General features: G+C 49.9%; 6 protein-coding genes across 6 annotated transcripts; 1 reads left to right on the forward strand and 5 right to left on the reverse strand.

Annotated features, from left to right (window-relative positions):
- Nucleotides 1–137: 137 nt before the first annotated feature.
- On the reverse strand, nt 138–3,435 carry VTN00DRAFT_1290 (uncharacterized protein; the record flags this gene model as incomplete). Its single annotated transcript, XM_069427381.1, has 8 exons — nt 138–553; nt 612–659; nt 722–780; nt 854–906; nt 971–1,152; nt 1,837–1,862; nt 1,941–2,326; nt 2,443–3,435. The coding sequence occupies 8 exons, from the start codon at nt 3,433–3,435 to the stop codon at nt 138–140; spliced, it is 2,163 nt and encodes a 720-aa protein (XP_069291992.1).
- Nucleotides 3,436–5,820: 2,385 nt separating this feature from the next.
- Nucleotides 5,821–8,389, reverse strand: VTN00DRAFT_1291 (uncharacterized protein; the record flags this gene model as incomplete). Its single annotated transcript, XM_069427382.1, has 5 exons — nt 5,821–6,207; nt 6,295–6,530; nt 6,591–6,820; nt 7,240–7,985; nt 8,060–8,389. 5 exons carry the CDS (start codon nt 8,387–8,389, stop codon nt 5,821–5,823), a joined length of 1,929 nt encoding a protein of 642 aa, XP_069291993.1.
- A 737-nt stretch (nt 8,390–9,126) lies between these two features.
- On the reverse strand, nt 9,127–9,456 carry VTN00DRAFT_1292 (uncharacterized protein; the record flags this gene model as incomplete). Its single annotated transcript, XM_069427383.1, has 1 exon — nt 9,127–9,456. The coding sequence occupies one exon, from the start codon at nt 9,454–9,456 to the stop codon at nt 9,127–9,129; it is 330 nt and encodes a 109-aa protein (XP_069291994.1).
- A 46-nt stretch (nt 9,457–9,502) lies between these two features.
- VTN00DRAFT_1293 (uncharacterized protein) lies at nt 9,503–9,913 on the reverse strand (the record flags this gene model as incomplete). The annotated part of the gene is made up of 2 exons (XM_069427384.1): nt 9,503–9,777; nt 9,841–9,913. 2 exons carry the CDS (start codon nt 9,911–9,913, stop codon nt 9,503–9,505), a joined length of 348 nt encoding a protein of 115 aa, XP_069291995.1.
- Nucleotides 9,914–9,952: 39 nt separating this feature from the next.
- On the reverse strand, nt 9,953–13,770 carry VTN00DRAFT_1294 (uncharacterized protein; the record flags this gene model as incomplete). Its single annotated transcript, XM_069427385.1, has 2 exons — nt 9,953–12,920; nt 12,998–13,770. 2 exons carry the CDS (start codon nt 13,768–13,770, stop codon nt 9,953–9,955), a joined length of 3,741 nt encoding a protein of 1,246 aa, XP_069291996.1.
- Nucleotides 13,771–14,540: 770 nt separating this feature from the next.
- On the forward strand, nt 14,541–15,098 carry VTN00DRAFT_1295 (uncharacterized protein; the record flags this gene model as incomplete). Its single annotated transcript, XM_069427386.1, has 1 exon — nt 14,541–15,098. One exon carries the CDS (start codon nt 14,541–14,543, stop codon nt 15,096–15,098), a length of 558 nt encoding a protein of 185 aa, XP_069291997.1.
- Nucleotides 15,099–18,644: the final 3,546 nt, after the last annotated feature.

Raw genomic sequence — 18,644 nt, forward strand, 5'->3', positions numbered from 1 at the left:
ATAATGCTTAATGTTTATACTAGGCTAGGTATGTACTGCGGTATAATAGAATGTGCCCTCAGCTAAACATACCTTGCAGCCAATAGTATTTCAAACAATATTAGGTATTGAGAGCCCTCTAGGAACCGCCAATCTTGTCATTTCGCGGAGGTTCCGCTGACATCTTCCAAGGTCTGTTTGATCTCTATCTCTCTTCGTATTTTGCCGTCTGCATGTTCCACGGAGGAAGCTCCTTTCCGCCCACTCACTTTGCCCATAATATAGGCCTGGAAACAGACGCTGTGCTGTTGACTGTTCCAACCACGGTTTATCGTATCCGCTGGGATTCCCGTTATCGCAGTCTGGGATTCGGAGTCATCGGGCATCTTTCTGTTATTATAGGTGAACCTGGTAGAACCGCACATGGACCGCAAGCTGATGACTGAATGGATTCTGTGAAAGATACTCTTGAGGGACCAGCCTCGGAAGAGAGGGCGCATGAGCGGAAGGCAGGCCGCAACCATCGCGACGCCAACCTCAAGAACAGTCCAGAACATCAGGCAACTCACGACTCCTGCGATCAGTTCAGCTTAGTATTCTCTGACAAGGGTGCGAAGGATGACAGAACGAACCCATGGTATCGGTGCTGTTGTATTCCGCAATTTTTCCAGATGTGGTTACTTTTTAATCGGGTCAGTTTGATGCCCGATCTAGCCCACAAGCGATAGATAGTGCAGCTTACATCCTGGAGCTAAAGACAGAATATAGTAGACCATCCGAGTGATACCGCAAGCGATGGCTCTAACCGTCATGTCAGTATAGAAAGCACATCTGGTATAGAGAAAATTTGTATACTAACAGCGATCCTACTAACAGAACGGCTAGTACAGCGAGCTTCCGTTGCAATGACATTTGCAATGCCCAAATCTTGGAATATGTCAGTTGCAGTCCACCAGGCATGGCAAATTGTAAAACCTGAGGAATATCTTACGTGAGGTATAGGCATTATCAATATCATAAGATCGACCGTGACATCCGTGACAGTGAGGGTGATGTAGAACGGAAAGGTATGGCTGCAGTTCTCCTTAAGATCCGCAAGCGATCCAAAATATGCATCAAAGTTGGTGCCGCATGCCGCGAACTGGGCCACGATAAAGGCAAACCCCCATGCCACTACGACTCCGATGAGTACCCAACTTACAATATTGAAGGCCTGCCCCACGAAGAGACGTCGATAGAAGAACAGGATTGAGAGCTTGATACATGCAAGCCCCAAGACTTGTATGAGAAAGAGAGAAATTTCCAACTGAAGTGGAGCATAAGCAAAGGGGCCAAGCAAGGATATATCGCTGAAGAAGCCGGGATACTTGAGATACCTTCTCTAACCTGGTCTGATCAGGGCTTTTATCTGTTATAAATGCTGGACCTGGGTCTTGAAGCGAAGGACCTCTTATAGTGTGTGTTGCAGCCCCTAAGGTCCATATCCTTAGACATGGTGCCTGGGAAGGGGCGGGAAATAACTAGGTACCTATAATCATCACGACACAGCAGCCGATTACAGACGCCTACAGAAAGTCAGTATCAGACACTCCTTGCCAAAAAGGGTTTGATCAATCTGACCAAAGCTGGAAGACATAGCCAGTCGTCAATACCGATATTTTGTTCCCTGCTCCATCTGATGCTGAAACGAGCCGATACCGCCAAGATACCGAGAACAATGAAGAGTATTCCAATGGCAAGTGCACTTGTTTCGTTAACTAGGCTCATTGTCACAAAATAGCCTGTTAAGAGAACGATTGCTGTGTAAAGTGTAAGGCCGAGGAGGACTTACGGACATTATTAATGGTGGAAGCCTACGAAGGCCCTCATGAGCTGACACCTCCCTGAGGAGAAGCCAGCGATACCAACAATCCCAAAAGAAAAATCTGAGACTTCACAGCAGTTTGGATTGTAATACAAACCAGGGAATACGTTTCGGAATTATACTACCCATTTCTGGAACTTCAGCTGGAGAAAAGGTGGGGGATGAGGGTAGGAGTCGGGATTTCGCATTGCAGGCTGCATGAGGACTGAAAAGGGATCTGAGTAAGCTTGTGACTTGCTTTTGAGCAATCAACAAAAGCCGCAGGACCATATGTGGCAGAGTTATGGTGTCAACTCGCCTCCTGGGGTGGTTCAGCTGGGTGCCCTCGCCTATAACCCTGCGTCTGTCAGCCAGCTTGCAGCTTTTAAACTCCATGCTGCATGGTTGTACGAGGGCATCCTTGGTCTTTAGCCGCTTGTTCTCCAGTTCTGTCGGGAACTCAGGACACAGAAAATGAGCGGTAATGAACCACTGAGCTCTGGGCTGAAAGTTGAGCTATGTTTGCTCAAAAAGTGCTATCAATACTAGTTATTTTAGGTATCCAGAGACGGTAAACCTATTTATAGTTGATTTTGTCACCAAAATGCAACCACCCGAACTTCAACACTCTGTCTCCATTCTTCATGCTCTACACCCAAGAGGTCAGGGCTACCATGAGGCGTTCCAACAGGTCTCCCTTCCTTGCTTGCATGACTGTCAAAGAACTGAATCAAAAGGACCTCGTCATTCTTTTGCTCACTGATCCAGCACCATCTATGTGAGTCCGCGTTATCGCCTTTCAACATATGGATTCCGCAGATATAGGGTCCATTTTGGCCCGGTTGCTTGTTGACGTACTCAACGAGTTCCTTGTCCGCATCGTATGACGCTGGATGCAACACCGCAATCGGGTCGCGTCTCACCGTCTTCAGCGGACGCCATACGCTATACATAGCGTAGCGACGTGCCTCCGTTGGCTCTTCGTTTGGTGTCACCGCAGCATCCTCGGCAGCGATAATGTCCTTTGCTTCCTCGGCGAGCTCGTTCCGGTGATAGCGGATCATCTTCCCCGCGCCATCGGGGGAGTAATCAATGTGCATGTCGCGTGCAGGGCCGACCTGCTGATCCTCATGTGGATGCGAGGGCCTGGTGAAGTCGATGTCGCTTATATCGAGCTTGACCCCATAGCCGCACCCGTTGGAGTCTTTCTGAACCGGGTTTGAGATGGCAGGACCACTGCGCACCGCACAGTTCAGTGCGAAGACCTTGCGTGCACCGGTTGCTGCCTTCACGATGTCGTAGACTTCCGGCAGGTAGATACTTCTGAAGAGCGTAGCGTCCATGAAGCTGTCAACTGTGTATTGGGGAGCCAGAAGGGCGGACTTGTGCTTGACGGCGGTAAAGGCATGGGTCTCAAGCTTATACGGCGAGGACTCGGTGAAGATCTCTGGACGGAGGTCGTGCAAGACTACCTCCGCCTGGACGATGGACTTTGGTGGTGGGAGGGCATAAAAATCGCATTTCCAAGGGTCCGCTGTGACATCGGGTTCGACGTACTTGATACGAGCAAGTTGACGCTCTGCGGAGGCGGTTTCTACGGTGACTGCCGCCATTGCAAGTTCTGCTAGACAGAAGGGGGAGATTATTGTTCTTGCAGGCTGAAATCGGCGTTTCTCCCATTTATAGACATACAATAACTTGTCTGTATCACTGGAGCCAGAATATGGCCTTCGGTGCAAGCCTGACAAGGGCTTTTACCAAAGCTTAAGGAGTAATAGAAGAAATACGTGTGGGGAATATTGTCGAACAGTTTAGGCCCCCTATTGTATGCAGAAGGAATTGCAACGTCAGGAGGCTCAGCGGTCGTTAAAAAATTGTGTAACCTCCCTGTCAATCGCTGAGCAGACAAAGAGATGGTCTATAAAGTGACGACGCATAGGTCTGGGGCTAACCATCTGCCACTCTTTGGCCCTGCAATGCTGTGTAGACTACAGCCAGCCATTTATAGACTGCCACATGGATGCGTGAACATGGGGGCTTGCATTTGAACAGCACTAAACAATTAAGTATGCAGTGCTGCTTGAAAAGAAGTCCATCACAAGTCGTAGACTCTATCTTGTATAGTAGCGTCAAGACACCAGAAGAGCAACATCAAAGAGTGACCAAAATAAAGGGCATCCGGGACAAGACCTTTGTTGAACGGCTCTATACTTGTATCCCCTCAGCTGCAAACTTTTTTTGAGTCTTTCTATGCAAAGTTCTTACAGTATGCTGGCAGCCGCCGATACTGCTGCTTCGGGCCCACAGCTGTTCCCAGCCCATCCTAGATAGCCGAGTTCCAATGTTCTTTGGGCTCCTTGTCAACCCTACAGTACAAGCTTAAGTGGAGTAGGCAAGTATCAGTAAAGTTGATAAGCACCTTTTGAGCCTTAATTGTTCCAAATTCAAACTACTTAGCATATTCGAGTAATGTAGCCTTTCTTGTCTACATATCCTCAGGCATTACGACATTATCAAGGCCGAAAAAGCAGGAGGCTTCGCTTGAGTGCGACAGTTGCTTCTACTTGACCGCCATTTCGTGCTTGGTATAGAAAGCAAGGGAACCCAAGTCTGTTACACAGAATGGTTAACTACTGCCTTCAAGTCGATGCACCAGCGTAAGCGACGTGTGGCCACAGACAATGCTGGTCCTTGGCCCCCAAAACCCGTTCTTCGACAGTCAAATGAGAAGGCAGATTATGGAGTAGTCAAAATTGGTATGATTGCTAACTACCTACGTAGTACCTAGTAGTTCCAAAAGCGTACCTAGTGTAGTACAGTACATGCATGATAACAGGTAGACGGTAGCAAACATCGGGGATTGCGATATTACGAAAAGCAGTCCAATAGCGAGAACTGGACTGTCTGGTGGCTTTTATATGAACCTATTTAGAGGATGCTCTTGGATAACTCTGTAGTTGGTACTAGGTCTGTCTGTGATCCTACTCCTTTCCAGTTGGACACTCGGTCTAAGCCAAAGCATCCGCCTTTTTTCAAAACCACTTCTTTATTTCGAGCCAACAATCTCCAAATCCAAATCAAATTATTACCAAAAGACACCCACCATGCGCCTCCTAAGTTACATCGTACTCGGGCTGGTCAGTAGCGTCTACGCCATCGCTGCCGGTATACCTAATGTCGCCGCAAGAGACGTTCAACAACACGATGTCCCGAGCAACACCGAGAGCGAACTCAGTCCAGGCGAAGTCTTCTAGAAGCCCTCGGATATGTCTTGCAGAGGGAAGTAGACTCCTTCAACACATCTCCTCATAAATCATACAACAACCTTACTTAATCCGCATCGATGACGAGGTCGCAGCATGTCTACTACCAAAATCAACTTTTTATACGAGCACAGTTAGACCCCACAATCGACGAGCGCCCTGAGACGGGACCAAGAGGATTATTAGGGTCCAGAAAGACCACATTCCTTTATTACTAGCCGTTTGGATTACTGTTTCCAGATTGTATTAGCCAAAGGTTGAATGGCCTATTGAATGGTGCTGTGTCTCGCAAGAGAAGTTTGTACTGGAGTCTGTCATTACTGAACAAAATATTATCATCATTGGCGAATTTCCCAATAATAGTTGTGCTCCATTATGTTCAGTATCGAGGTTCGGATAGAATAAGCTAGAATTAGCGTGCTATTCCGTCTTTTATGTATGCCTGCAGGAGAAAAAGATGGGTTTAAACTTGTAGTACCTAATCGAAACCAGAGACAAAGCTGAACTTTAACAATAATGCCATAGAAAACAATGAATTCGAAAAAACCAAGTATGCTTGTGCAATATACTTAATCTTGCTACTGCCTAATCCACCATATTACAGGCCCAAGAGTAAACTGAAACCTTCTCCCATATTCCCAACAGAAAAGGACTGACTAAATAAATGGTGTTGACTAGCTTTTGAACGAAGGATCCATCAACTACCTAGGGTAACGTACCCGCAAAATATTTATCTCAATAAGGTGGCACCTGCTCGACGGGTTCTTCGAAATAATCATCATCATATCCAAAGTACTTTCGCATAGTAGGCGCAAAAGGTGAGCCCCGTGGACAATATTTATAGTACTGAATCCCGCCACTTTCGTCACCGGTCTCGTTGACGTAGCCGAAGCAGGCTGATCGCGACCTGGCCCACGCTTCCAGCTTGCTCCAGCTGCGGCATTGCCGTACCTCATCCATGCCGACATTCTTGTCAGGGCCAGGCGTGGTGTAAAGCGGCGTATCATCGGCTTCGCACAGGATGTCCTGGCGCAGGGAGTCGAGACAGTGCTGGATGTGCTCGAGTTCATCGATTCGGTTGGAGCCTCGTTCTGTCGCCATGATCCAGCGCCGGATCTTCTTCTGTGTGACCCATAATCGTGTCAGTAGGGCTCATTATTAGAAGAAGAAAGGCAATTCCCTCCCCATTCTTAGGATTGAGCTTCTTACCAAGCAGTGCAACTTGTGGTAGCCATTGATCAGATAAATACCCCGACTCTTGTCCCATGGAAATCTTTGGGATGTTCGCAAATTTTTAGAGCGCGTAAACTCGTCGGGAAGGGCAATCATGCCGGGACTAATAGGATACGCTTCCCATAACTCATCCTGCCGTTTCTGGTTTGTAGAGGAAGGACCGTATTCAGAAGTCCAGTTGAAGACGGTGGGGTTGTCATAGAACAGGCCAGCTATGAAAGGATCATGTTAATTTCAGAAAGCAGGAGGGGTCTGTTAAAAAAAATCCAAACCATATTTCGAAGGTGCATTGTAGAACGTATAGTCTTTCGCCCCAAAATACAGAATCACAAGTATCGCGTTGAGCATCACAGAGAAAGCCAAAAGACTCGCGCCCAAGACTGCCGTCCTTTTCGATAATGTTGCATATTGGCGTGCTGTACCATCGACCAAGGAGTCTTCAGAATGGTGGTGGGATGGTGGGTTATCATCAACCGGGAGGAGCGAATATTCTTGCTCCTTTCTGGGATCCATTGTCAGGATAACAGATATAGAGACTTGGTAAGATGGACAGACATCCAGGTGGAAGGAAAACTCGGTCGGGACAAAGGGGAATTGGCAAAACAGACAATGCCTGCGACTATCCCTGTCGTAAGAACAGCAAACATCACCAAGATCGGGTTATGGAAACGAGCACTTCACCTCACCAGGCAGGGATTTGATGGTACCCACATAATCTACCACCTTCATCGCTGCCCCTTCTGTCTTACTATCTTTTCCCCCCCCGGCCTTTGGACAGCGGTAATTCGAGTCCCGAGATCCCAGGGTAGAAAGAAGCGAGTCGAAAAATATCATATCCACTACTGACCGGAACAACTTAAGCACAAAACCTCATTGCAGCTCTACATCTGATCAAAAACTCGCACACTCCCCCGAACCCGCCCATCAGACTCCACCATCAAAGTATCCTCACAGCTCGACCCCAGCGCCGCATTCCCAACCCACCCGGGCTCCCAGTAATAAATCCCCAACCCCATTCCCTCCTCTCCTTCTTTCTCCAAGTTAGCAACAACATCCTTGACATCCCTCAGAAACCTCACCTGCCCGTCTACCGATAAAGGAATGGATTCAAGATCCTTTGGGAACAGATCCTCCGGCTCAGGGCACGACACGGGCCAATCCGTCTCGACGACCACGACGGGCTTCTTATACGTCGTGACCATCTTGGACAGAGTCGCTCGAAGCGCGGAGAGGGTTGCGTTGGGCCCGTAGAAGGGGTAGAATGATACTCCCATCAGGTCGAAGTCCGAGTCCACCAGGGAGCCTGAGCCTTGGCCTTGGGCTTTGGTGGTGGCGAAGAGGACGGAGTGATAGAAGTGTGACTGCGCGGCCCAGTCCCAGCCATTGTCGAGATGGATCATGATCTGTGGCTTCTTTAGAGATGTGAGATAGAAGAAAGCGGAATCCTTTACTCCCCGGGCGGCGGAGTGGAGGAGATGGGAGATATGGTCGTAATTGTCCGTCGAACCTAACGGCCAGAGAAGGCCGTTGCGGATTTCGTTCCCGATAGAGATGATCTCGAGCGGGATCTGGTGCGCAGCGAAGGCGTTGCATACAGTCAGGGTGTAGTTGTATAGTTGCCTTGTTAGGGTGTCGATGTCGGTTGTTGACCAGGCTGTTGGGGTTATCTATGTACGTTACATCCATCTGCGTCAGTTCATCCTTCAAGGTATTCTATAGAAATACGCATTAGACTACCTACCTGATGCCCCGGATCCGCCCACGTATCACTAAAATGCATATCCAGATACACGCTCATCCCCGCCTTAACCACCCTCGTCGCTAGCGCCAGGTTGTACTCCAGTCCATAGATCCCATCTTCCGGATCCACCCACAGTCGCTGCCGGATGGAATTGATACCATTTTCAGCGAGGATCGTTTCGAATGGCTGTACTTGGCCGTGGAGGCTCTTGTACGACACGCCTGCGTCCTCAACAACGAGAAGAGAGGAGATGTCTGCACCGCGGTAGAGGAGCCTGGCAGCTGTGAGGGGGGAGAGTAAGAAGTAGGTGAAGGTCGTGGCAAGGAGCATTGTAGATAGAGGTAATTTTGGAACTTCTATGTATTAGTACTATCAGGAGCCTGCGAAAAGGCGAAAAAGCGAAAAGTTGTCGATTGGCAAAAGACGACACACTTGATGGGAACAGTAGAACAGAATCCTTGAAACAAGCAAGTACTATTCCTTTCAGGTTAGGGATTGACTAAGTCGCCTGCATCTCATCTCATCGTAGCCGTACTACGCGGTGTGCTGATGAACTCCATGATGCCTACATTGTCAATAGCATATTGACGGGGACCCCGCATTTCGTATGCGCGGTTCTATCCATAAGTTGCAGAGCTAGTCCAGACCTCGGCTTCGTATTGGTGGAGGAACAAATGACAAAAGCCGGCAAATTTTGGACCCTACGGTTATACAGATGGATATCAATTCAGTAGAGTTGAGATCCATTCGAGGCTGCATTTCTAGTACGGGTCGTAAGACATCTACGATCACAAGGAAAACAAATTAAGAGAGAAGCCACTTTTGCAATTGTTGAAGGCAAAAGGTAGTAAGATAACTTATTTTTCCTCACCTCTCCATTCCACATGTAATTTCCCAATGTCTGCAGTTGAAGCTAAGTGTCCCTTGATCCCATTCATAATCCATCATCATCTCAAAAGTGCAAGCCAGAACCATGCACATGCATAGATCTTACGGTGAACAAGATGCCCAATTGATCCAAACCCAACCCGATCGAAGCCTAGATCGAATTACATATATGTAGGTTTTCAAACATGGCGGATGGGAACAATCACCACCACAATCAATGACAAGAGAAAAAAAGGTGCGAAATGATCAGATCTTGAGTGAAAAGTAGAAAAAACCACCTGCTCCTGAAGCATAAACAAACAGAAAAAAACAATATCCAACGCCTCAACAGTTGAACAGAAGCAAAGGGCACAGACGCATGACGAATGAAAAAGTATATACACAAGCGAAACAAAATATAGCCCTGTAAAATCTAAATGCTCTTGAGGGTCCCATGAACGTAGCGCCTGAAATGTGTAAGTCAAAGAATCTGCAAAACATCGGCGAAATCGTGCGACCTCCCGACGCATGAGAGCACAACAGTAGGTGGTAAACCGATGTACACATCAGGACAAATCAGAACCCAGAAGGAAAAAGCAAGACCTGCCTCCCTGAAGTATGAATGGATGGATGCCCAACTATGTGAATCAAATGCCTGCCAACTGCATGTAGTAATTCAACAGAGAACTGGACGCTTTCAACCTGTAAATGCACGCAATAGTGCGGGCCTCCAGCGCAGCAATATAGAAGACTGTTTGTCTGCCTCACGAAGATAGCCATAGATGTGTGGTTGCAATAACCACACACTATCAGGAGATCTTCCACAACAACCAACGGCGGTACTATAGCACCTGTTGTTGTCGCGGGAGTTTCTATGCCCGCAAATGAAGAAAATGGACATTAGCTGTCCACACTGCTCAGCTTATGACCCACGGCAGAGATGTCGAGGCGTTGCACGGAATGACCGGGCATGCCATGCGCCTGCATAACGCCTGATTAAGGTGTATATGTCCAAGGCAAGGCATCTTACATTTTCGCTTTTCTTCCATCACTGCAGGGAGCTGGTTTCTTGCCGATGACGAGTCCCTCGTCATCAGAATCATCCTCTTCTTCATCGTCGCAGTAATACCTTGCCTCATCATCTTCATGTGGGCGCTGGCTTGCAACTTTGACCGTATCTCCAGTCCGAAGCATGGGAGGTACTTGAGCAGACGGTTCAATCTCCTTTTCTCGATCCTTGAAATAGGCATAGAAGCCATCGCCGGAAAGAGAAGAAGCGCCCGAGACGACTGATGGGATGCTAGGGTGGGAGGCACTCTGAGACATTCCGCTGGTGAAATCATCTGCAGAAGAAGATGAGATAGTGGCCGCAGAAGGAGGTGATGTAGTAAGGCCGCCATTGTGATACTGTCCATCATGCTCTAGGGGATAGCCGTTTGAGAATGTCTCGCTTCCTGCCCTGGACGTCGTGAGGTAATCATCAGCATCAGGTTCCTCTTCTTGCTTCTTTTGACGCAGCAATGCCTCTCTTGCGAGTTTGAAGGATTCGGCAGTTGATTCGCATGTGAGTTGGGAAGATCTTTGACGGCGATGTCCTGGTCCAGGTGAATTTGAGTAGCCAAGTCTCTCAGACTGTGCTGGAGATTGTGCCTCCGGCCGCCAGAGACCAGGAGACTGCATTTCGCCTGTGGCAGAAGTTACACTCAACGCAAGGCTGGGCTCAGAACGTCCGTCTCCCTCCACAGACGCTCTGTCTGTGGATTGCGACCTTTCACTACTGCGCCACTCGCCACTTTGGAGGCCTCTAGCCAGCCGACGACCAGCCCCGCTAAAGATACCTCCGATGCTAGATGCACCGAGGACTTCGACAAGCGTCGGTGTGGCTGCACGTTGCTGTGCCGAAGGGGTAGTTTCTGGATTAGATGGTCTTACCGTTTTTGTAGAATCCGCGCTGGATAGAGAGGAAATGGCACGTTGCGGTGGGTCAGGGCGGGGAGTCCGGGCGGATGAGGGAGTCGACTCCAACCGCGGGTCTTGGTTGTTGAAATATGAACCGCGATTCTCTCGAGGTTCCGGACTCGCGGTGACGCTTTGAGAGAGGGGGTGCTCGCCTTCCCGGCCGACTCTGGATGATCGGTGGATATCTTCATCCCCCCGTAAACTACCTCGACGGCCTTCCCGGAAATCTCTCCAAAGGGAGGTACCGCTCGACGTTGAAGCCGAGTTTGCCGTGTCAACAGATGCAGCATTACTAGGTGCGCGTTTGCGACCTTCTCTAGATCTCCCAACGATATAACCAGACCACTTAGCCACATTTGATCGGACACGTTGGATAAAGGGCACCTTGCTGACGGCACTGGTGACCTCTTCATTCGAAACCTCAATCTTCTTGCCCTTGCTCTGGTAGCCTGGGTCGGTCTCTTCAATCCATGCTTTGGGGTTCGGTAGGCCACGGAGGACCCAGGGGTGATGCTTGATCTCCTTGAGAGTGATGCGCTTGCTAGGATCCTTCGTCAATAACCGTCGTAGAAGATCATAAAGTTCGTCATCAATATCTTCGTAGACAAGTTCGTCATCCAACCGTTTGTTGCTGTTCATAACACGATGAGAACGAGTGGACGAAGCGTCGTCTTCAACAGGCTTTAGACGCTTCCGGGGAATAAAGACTTCATTCTTCACTATAGTCTGGAACATACTGAACTCGTCGTCAGACACGAATGGCAGTCGTCCAAATATCATTCCGTAGAGCGTCACACCAAGAGACCAGACATCAATAGCGCCGGTTATTTTTGGGGCTTTCTCAGGGCAATTCAGGAAGTCACCCGTGTAGCATAGCTCTGGCGCGTAAAAAGCCGGAGTGCCAACAGTTTTCGACAGCTCTCGTGCGTCATCAAGTTCAGCGGCATCGGTTTCCGTCACTTGCTCCTCTTCGTCATCTCTGATCGGCCGTCCGAGATACGACACTCCAAAATCGGATATCTTCACGCGATGATTGCCAGTTACCAGAAGATTCGCCGGCTTAATATCACGGTGGATGATTCCTTGATAGTGAAGGTATTCCAGCCCAAGAACAGAATCTCTAAATGCGTTACGCGCTTCAGAAATAGTCAGGCAAGGGACATAAGACATGTCGTCATCATCAGAAAGCCATTCTGGTTCAGATGATGCGTAGCCAAAATTGCTGGAGGCACTGCTGAAGCGCCGTTCATAAGGGTAGTCGGATGCATAAGGGCCGTACATGCTGCCTTCAATAGCGGCCAAGCTTGATTCCCGCATCCGACGTTCAAAGTCAGATGCTGCTGAACTGAAAGAGTGACTTGGGGACGACTGGACATCGGAGTTGTCCTGGTTCACGACAGTGCGACTTGAATTCGAATGTCGTGCAATCGACAACTCCGGTCCGAGGTCATCCTCATCGTCTGAAATTCCTCCGTGTTCTAAGCTCCAAGCCGGGATGGTCTGTTCTTGCATGGCCCGCGCCTGTGCCTGGCGCTTTTCCCGAGCTTTTTCTCTTTGGCGACGCTGAATCTGGGCAGTTCTGACATATTGCTGGCTCTCTTCTATGAAAGACGGAGAATCAGGAATTCCCCTCTTTTCCCGCTCAATCCTGCGCTTATCGACGTACACGATCTCTCTCAATCCCTTTTTCCGCCAGACTATCTCACCATTCTCAACATATTCGAGAACGATATAGACCTTTTGGCGGTTCGGGTCGTCGATAACCTCCAAAAGACTGACGACGTTTGGGTGTCGTGCCTTTTTGAGAATGGCAACCTCTTTCTTAACTTTATCTTCTGGGTTGCCTAGCTTACCCAAGCGACGCCGTTTGGAGTAACGCTGCACAATCTTGATGGCAACCTGTTGCTTCGTGACCACATGGCGCCCCAGTTTAACTTTTCCATGCTCGCCGCGCCCTAGTTCTTCCAGTATCTCATATTCATTGATGAGCTTATTGCCGGTATGCGCGTCGCGGTCCACCTCAACCGTATGTGTCCTGAAAGACCGTGTCAGCGCATCTCGCAATGGACATGGGCCATTATATGGCGGACAGTAGATTGATGCGACACTTACTCTTTGGGTGGTTGAAGATGCGTGGGGTGTAGATAGGGACTGCCAAGACGGCCCTCATCGTCGGACCCTATAGGAGGGGTAGACCTGGAAGTTCTCACCGAGAACAGGCCAGGGCTGGAAACAGGAGTATTTCCCGCAGTGCGAGCTCCCCCACGATATTGAGGACATCTCGACGACGGATCCGCATGAGATGGGTAAGAGCTTCGAGAGCGCAGATGCGGCTGGTATGTCGGGTGCACCTGGGATTGCAACGAAGCATACGACTGATCGGGATAGACTGGAAGGTCATTCGATGTGTTCGCGGACTGTGTTGAGGATGCGGGAGGCTCGGGAAGCTGTACAGATTGCCGGGCTACCCTCTGTACAGCAGGGTTACGTACGATAGGTTCAGAGCGGGCATCAATGACAGTATCTTCATTCAACGCCTGTAATGAGCTCGAGGACGTCTTCGCAGAAGACGCTCTAGATGGATTGGAAGAGTGATATGGGAGGTGATAGGTGTGGTGGTGTGGATGGCTAACGGACGATTGGCTGTCGTGCGCGTCCAAGCCAGGCGGCTTGCTCCTGGGGCTGGACTGCTTAACGGCGGACTGTGAGACATCAGTAGAGTCTGATGGCTCTAACGGATCCACGGCTTCATCCAGGCCATTCTGAGAGATGCCATCGGCAGCCTGGCCGACGAAACCTGATGTGCTCGCCTGCGAACGCGGGTCGTTGAGTGACATCAGGTTCTCCGGCTCCTCTCTTCGGGACGGCCGTTCCCAAGACTTCATATTGTTATAGTATCTCACGAATTCCCCCTATTTTTCTTTCTCTGCATCCTCTTTGGACTTATATTCCCACCAATGGGACCGGAACCCACGCCGGGTTAGGGAAATGGGAACTCTGCAGACGTCCACAACAGGACCGACATTACTCTCCAACTGCAGCTCACGCAGTGGACATTGAAATGCTGCGAGCAACCGTGTAGAAGCAGGTGCCAACTAGCGGCAACCGCAGATGGTCTCAGGGAGATAGACCTGCTATTGTATCGGGGAGAGAATCGACCGTGCTCGAAAAGTCCACGGGTCCACGAGTCGCTCTGCGAAGTCGGATTCGCGGACAGGAGAAGGATCGGGAGCGAATAGCCGCAGGACCAACACAGTTGAGCCCTGACGGAGCGTCCAGAAGATGGGATACGACGGGGAGAGTCAGAATGGACGCGGAGCGGTCGACGAGCGTCGTCTTGGAATATATGACGCTAACACTTGGAGGGGCACCGCGCCTGGCGAAAGAAAAAAGCAGAGCAGACGCCCGATACAAGGAGCGCAAGGAAGGTAGGGAGAAAGGAGAGAACGGGTCGACGAGGAGGGTAGAGATGGTAGAATAACAGACAGGTGGGAGGGAGGAGAAGTGGTTGATCCAAGAGCGCAGAAGAGAAACCTTGGAGCGGTTGTCAGGCGATGGGGGAGAGGTACAGTGCTGCAGCAGCGGTGGGTAAGGCTCGCCTGCGTCGACGGCCTGGTCGGTGGCTGTTCCGGCGCTGGTCCGTTGGGCGTCCCCGATGGGCCCCTGGGTTTTAGACAGACTGACTCTCTTGACTCTTCTCTTCTTTCGACTCTACAGCTACACGGACTGGTCTCTTGGCCGGTTGCTCAGGACGGCATGCTGCTGCGTGGAAGGCTGGTGCTGGTGGCGGCTGGCGCCAAGCACGCGCTGGAGTGGTTACGTAGATGACCATCTCCGTCTACGGCCTGACCCGACTTTTCTGGCGTCTTCTCAAGCTCTCTGCCATTTCCACGGCCTCATCTCGACCCTGTCGCGCCCGTGGGTCCTTGCTGATCCCAAGTTAGCTTCGGCGGTCTTCGAACGCTCGCGCTCGCGCTTCCTCTGGGGCCGCCGCCGTCTTTCCTTTTGCCGTTCGGCTGCAGCACTAGTTTCATCGTCCTTCTCCTCAAGAGGTCTTAGCCTGACCGATGGAGATGGCCGTGCTCCCTGGTGTCCACTTTCACAAGCATCTGGCGATAGATGGCCAGCCCGCGAGGACACGATTCGAATATCCTGCCGGCATCGACTTCATGACGGACGGATGCTGGCCAAGGAACCCGGGCAGCTCGACTGAAGAAGACGGGAACGCTGCACGGGAAAGGAAATCTGTGTTTCCACGGGTTTCCAGCAGCTGTTCTACCATCAGTACCGAGTCCACATCATACAATGTCAGTGAGCTTCCATGGATATAGCCCCGTCCAGCAAACGGTCGCTCTATTTACAGATACGAGTCAAGCACCCGATCGATAATCCTACAACTCCACATGGAACCATGGGTGGGTATCGACCTGTGAATGAAGCATGGAAGCATGGGACAGTACAGAAACGGCCTAGGCAGATAGATTATCGTCAGTATGGCAGGTATGGTTTCATCTCGCAAGTTCACTTTTTGCCTTCCCTATCCTTGCCCATATGCATCGCGGATAAAGACGGCAGCATGCGATCGGGTTATATCGCAGAAGCATATCCGGCAAGGTTCCGAAAATGACTTGTTATCAGTGCCATTTTGACTCCAAGCAAAGAGTCAATTGCCGTTATTCTCGCCACCACCCTCATTTATCACATCGTTGCGCCGCCCATGTCATCCCGCTGCGTATGCATGTCAGGTCAGAATTTTTCTTCTTGGCTTATCCCGTCACCCATAGCGGAATACGGTGTTCCGATTTAATTTGCGGAGCGGCTCAAGCCCCTTTTCACATCGCCTGCTTTTGGACTTGGGAGCTGTGGCTAATTGCGTACGGGTGCTGCCGGATAGTAGCCTTCCTTGCAGTCACCCCTCTCTGACAGTTTTTCCTGTCTCTTCACAGCTTGGTAAACAGTCTACAGGAGATACGTCATATGTGGTTCCTGTCTGGTTCTGGGACAGAGGCACGCGAGTTTACTAATCCAGTGATCTTTAACCGGCAGATGCGTCTCTATCTAACCTTTTGCTACAGAGTTGCTCCGTATGTACGCAGGACTTGCCCCAAACACAATCAGCTTCTCCTACTATGGACTGCTTTCCCCATGGCGCCTGTCATATTCTCTGTTTGATTAAATTCCCCATATTAAGAAGAACGCTAGCCACGATGCACATGAAATCCGCCATTGCCCCCGCGATCCCTTTTCAAGCCCAATCTGGCTGCTCAGTGAGCTTTGATGGAAACTAAAGCGGACCCATGTTCTGGCACTAGATCAAGCGCGGGCACACTTGCAGCTTGGGACGCCATCACCGTTCGGCCACTGAGGTTGCTAGGCTAGTACGGCACGGTAGTATTTGACAGTTCCGCTGCGTCTAATGATGGTAAGTCGTCTCTCTCTCTCTAATAATAATACAGTGTGGCAACGGGCACAAGATCTTCCGAAACACTTGGGTGACGTTCTAAAGTTCCGTGTGTAATGACTGTAGGACGTCTATCAGTTCAGCCCCAAGGCCGACGTGATGGTCGTTGTCGAGAATACAAAGTATCTGAAGATATACACTGCGCCCTAACGAGGCATCTATGAAATTTCCAACTTCGCGGATGTTGGTAGTATGGAGTCGGCTGAAGTCGTTTCCCTGCATACAGCCGCTGAAAACCAGATGTTGACATCATAGGCTCTGATCCCCACTAGTATGGAGAGCTACTATGCCATGCCATGTGTTCGCAGTAGTGGAAAAGGGACGAAACAGAGCGTTAGCCTTAAACCGTACCCCGGTCTGAACGGACGCTTGTGGTGAATGAATGTGCCCGCTTATTATTATTGGAGGGCTTCATGTGTGGCGGCTGGGGAAATCATAGCTTGTGGCACATATATCCACCATACCCCGGAGAGAACACATTTTGTGAGCTGTCATATTTTTTTCGTGCTCTTAAAATCGACCGCTTGTCCGTAGTTAGAAGGGGGACATGGTTTCTCGGTTGGTAACCCAACCGGGGGCCTTCAATGCCTTGTCTTTTGACATGGATCGTACAGTCCAGTACGTCGATAATCCAACCCCTGCCTCCCCCTTGGCCATCGCTCACTGCCCGACTCGTTCTGCTGCAGGCCTGCTAAGACGTTTCCCTGCAACCTGACTGGTTCATTAAGCCCTGACCACCTTTCCCCCTCTCTCTCCGCCACCCCTGGACCTCCTGGAGTTGAGTATTGAGAAGGCTAGGCGATATTATTCGCCATGGAAGTCGACCAAGATCCGGGGCTGCAAAAATTGCAATCCAACTTGAACCTGAGGTCCAGTCCGACAGGTCCCAGGTGGGCTAAGTTAGGTATGGCCCAGGCCCAGGTTAGCGGAAACTGGAAGCCCTGACGTGCATTCGTAGCCCCGACCCAAGACCTGTCATAATATCTGGGCCCTTGCATATCATCCGGGCCGTATGCAGAGAGCAGCCGCCCCCCATCCTCCTACCTGCTACGGGATAATAATAATAATAATGATGTTGCCGCCTGGATGGGAGCCTGGGATTGAGAGATATTATGTATCCACCGTACCGGACCATCCGATCAATAATGTTGTTTTTCGTAATTCTTGTTCTTGTCAAATACTAGGTACAGAGCGCTTGCCTTCTTACTGATATAGGTCTACAAATGAAGGCCGGTAACGTCTGTAAGTGAAACAACTAGTTAGTATTTCTCCCCCGCGCCCCTCAGCTAAATCTTTAGGCGCTAATACCACGGAGTAATTCTCCGAAACGTGCGGCACGGACCAGAGTCTATGTATGGAGTTAGGTACTTACTCCGTATTTGCTAAGCCCCCCTTCCAGAGACACGATCTCGATGAGGCCGTTACAAGGCACAGTACTAGGTAGGTACTCCGCACTAAAGACGGATTGAAGTTGGCCGTTGAGCTCGACCAGTCTAGATCTGGAAAGTATAAACGTATTCCAAGGTTTCAAGGTTTCAGGGTTCTATCTAAGCCTCGAACGAACGTGCGGGAGCTCGTGCTCCGTCCGGCCTTATTGAGGGAAGGGGAGGGGGAGCTCAGGTTCATGTTGGATTCTTGCCAACGGCGAAAATTATGTAGCCGGCCAGTATTTTTACCTAAATTTTCAAGGCATGGTATGGTGCCAATGTGGTTTCTCGTTCTCGAGACTCAAATGTCAAAGGGTAATATTGACAGGTGCGCTAAAATCTCGTGGTTGGAGTTGATGAAGGGGTCGTGACTTTCAGGGTTGATTTGCCAGGTTTGAACCCTGAAATATGGGGTGCATCTCTATGCAGAATCTTCAATGTTCTGCACGTGCATGATCTGAACCCGGTCAATCCCTGGTGTCGACTCTCGATGTTGCTACATGAAGAGCAGTACTGTGGTAGACCTCGGAAGGATTCCACCTAATATGGTCCACTTGCAGAGGTTAGTTTTTGATGCCGCCTTGAACGTTGCCTGTTAAATGGTCATGGTGGGCACCCAAGTCCTACTCCATCAAGGAAACTAGGCGAGTATTCTGGCAGTGCAGTTAGAGGGCAGCATCAAACTAACATCCCTATTACTAGGAATCCTTCCGGGGTCTGCCACAGTACTTGTCAATACCTCTGGCTCGCGCAGGTAAACAAAAAGAAAACCAAATATTTAGCTATGGGAAATAGAACCAGGGATACTTTTTCTTTTCAGCTAAGACATATAGTAACTTTCTGCAGGCTCAATCGTGATCACAGAACGAAG

This window comes from Thermoascus crustaceus (genome assembly GCF_041956765.1).
Source record: "Thermoascus crustaceus strain CBS 181.67 unplaced genomic scaffold VTN00scaffold_1, whole genome shotgun sequence".
In the NCBI taxonomy this organism is placed as follows: domain Eukaryota; kingdom Fungi; phylum Ascomycota; class Eurotiomycetes; order Eurotiales; family Thermoascaceae; genus Thermoascus; species Thermoascus crustaceus.